This window comes from Oxyura jamaicensis, unplaced genomic scaffold (genome assembly GCF_011077185.1).
Source record: "Oxyura jamaicensis isolate SHBP4307 breed ruddy duck unplaced genomic scaffold, BPBGC_Ojam_1.0 oxyUn_random_OJ68035, whole genome shotgun sequence".
Lineage (NCBI taxonomy): Eukaryota > Metazoa > Chordata > Aves > Anseriformes > Anatidae > Oxyura > Oxyura jamaicensis.
In genome coordinates this window covers 323-2,783 of record NW_023308699.1, presented here as the reverse complement: position 1 = coordinate 2,783, position 2,461 = coordinate 323, and the positions used below count along the sequence as shown (strand labels likewise).

Here is a 2,461-nt window from a genome sequence, read left to right as displayed (position 1 = left end):
CCCCCCCCCCCCCGCCCCGTGCCAGGACCCCCCCCCGCGTGTCCCACACCCAGCACACGCAGCACACGTGATGCTCGGCACGTAGAACATGCTACACGTACAGCAGCACATGCAACGCACATGCAACGCACATGCATTCTACATGTAATGTACATGCAACGCGCATGCAACACGCATGCAATGTGCATGCATTCTACATACAATGCACACGCAATGCACGTGCAACGTGCATGCAATGCACATGCAATGCACATGCATTCTACATACCATGCACATGCAATGCGCATGTAACGCACATGCAATGCACATGCATTCTACATACAAGGCACATGCAACACACATGCAACGGACATGCAAGGCACATGCAATGCACGCAGTACATACAATGCAGCATTCACAACACGCACATAAAACAGCACATGCGTGTACAGCACATACACGGCCACACACGGCACATACGTAACTGCAGCACGGCACGTACAACGCACAGCACACGCGTGCAATGCACACACGATGCATTGCACATGCTTACACACGCACAGGACACACGGCACAGACATGGACATGCTCTTCATGCAGGTACACTCAAGGCACACACGTACATGCAACATGCATGCATGTACACACCCTGCACATCCATTTACACACCCGGCACATCCGTGCACATGCATAAACATGCCAGGTACATGCACAGACACACACACGGCGTGCATTTACATGCACTGCATGCATCGACACGCACGGCACATACATGTAACTGCGATGTACACACACAGACATGCAATGTACATGCATATACCTTCAATGCACATCCATGTAGACTCACAGCACATACAAGAACATGCGAAACATGCATCGACACGCACGGCACATACATGTAACTGCGATGTACACACACAGACACGCACCGCACATACATGTGCGCTCACAGCACATACGTGTCCATACGATACATGCATCCACACGCTCCGCACACGCGTGTACATCCAATGCATGCATCTCCACGCAACGCACACGCATCCACACACATCACGCCCACGCACACGTCACACGCAGCCCACGCGTGCCGCAGGGCCGGGACACGCCGCCCACCCACGGTTAGGGCTGGGGGGTGGGGTGGGGGAACACCCGCAGCCGCCCCCTCCCCGTTTTACCCCATTGCAGGGGGGGGGCATTTACCGGTTCCCGGGGGGGGGGGGGTCGCTACGGTCCCGGGGCGCTCCCCGCTCCCTTCCCGGGCCGGGGACGGCGGCTCCCGGTGGTGCCCGGGGGTGGGTCCCGGGGGTCGATCCCGGTGCCCGGTCTCAGGGGCGGATCCCGGTCCCGGTTGAGGATCCCGATGCCGTTGGCGGATCCTGGTCCCGGTGCCCGGTGCCCGGGGGCGGATCCAGGTCCCGGTGCCGGTGCCGGTGCCCGGTGGCAGATCCCGGTGCCCGGTGCCGGTGCCCAGTAGTGGATCCCGGTCCCGGTGCCCGGCTGCGGATCCCGGTCCCGGTTGCAGATCCCGGTCCCGGTCCTGGTGGTTGATCCCGGTGCCGGTGCCCGGTTACGAATCCCGGTGCCCGGTCCCGGTTCCCAGTAGCGGGTGCCGGTGCCCGGTCCCGGTGGCTGCTCCCGGTCCCGGTGCCCGGTTGCGGATCCCGGTCCCGGTCCCGGTGCCTGCTGCCGGTGCCGGTCCCGGTGTCGGATCCCGGTGCCCGGTCCCGGTCCCGGTCCCGGTGCCAGCTCCTCCCGTTCAGGACCGCGGACAGCGGCGCCGCCGCCTTTATACCCGCGCCCGGTCCCACGTGACCCCCATTGACGTCAGAGCCCATTCATAAAATCCGGCCGGGGCTGGGAGGAGGGGGGCGCGCGGTGCGCATGCGCAGATCTCCGCCCCCCCCCCCCCCCCTCCTTCCCGGGGAGCGGCGGCATGAATGGGCGCGGGATGAATGGGGCGGGGGGGGGGGGGTGGGGGGGGGCGGGGGGGGCGGGAGAAAGAGGGGGCGGAACGGAGGGACCTACACACGGCCCTATACACTCGGCCCTATATAAATAGCCCTACACACGGCCCTATATGTACACGGCCCTATATGCACACCCCTACACACGGCCCTATATATACACGGCCCTATATAAATAGCCCTATACATGGCCCTATATGTACACGGCCCTATATAAATAGCCCTATACGCGGCCCTATATGTACACGGCCCTATATATACTCACCCCTACACACCCTCTGACACACAGACCCCTCTATATGGCCCTATATGCATACCCCTATACACACAGCTTTATACACGGCCCTATACGCACCCTATACACCGCCCTACACATGGCCCTATACACCTGGCCCTATACGCACCCCTATACACGTACTCATGGCCCTATAAGCGGCCCTATATACACACTGCCCCTATACACACACCCCCCCATACACACCTCTGTACGCACACTTCCTTATACAAACACCCTATAT

The 2,461-nt window shown here is 61.0% G+C and overlaps 1 protein-coding gene across 1 annotated transcript; it reads right to left on the bottom strand.

The window, feature by feature from the left end:
- Window positions 1–1,008: 1,008 nt before the first annotated feature.
- LOC118159156 (translation initiation factor IF-2-like) lies at window positions 1,009–1,832 on the bottom strand. The gene is made up of 2 exons (XM_035313777.1): window positions 1,568–1,832; window positions 1,009–1,439 (listed from the first exon to the last, which is right to left on the bottom strand). The coding sequence occupies exons 1-2, from the start codon at window positions 1,812–1,814 to the stop codon at window positions 1,204–1,206; spliced, it is 483 nt and encodes a 160-aa protein (XP_035169668.1). The 5' UTR covers window positions 1,815–1,832; the 3' UTR covers window positions 1,009–1,203.
- Between the last annotated feature and the right edge of the window lie 629 nt (window positions 1,833–2,461).

Excerpts from the sequence above, each read along its gene's own strand:
- LOC118159156 (XM_035313777.1), bottom strand. The coding sequence starts at position 1,814 with ATGGGCTCTGACGTCAATGGGGGTCACGTGGGACCGGGCGCGGGTATA. Across the intron at positions 1,440-1,567 it reads ACCCGCTACTGGGAACCGGG|CACCGGGCACCGGGATCTGC; the intron begins ACCGGGCACCGG and ends ACTGGGCACCGG.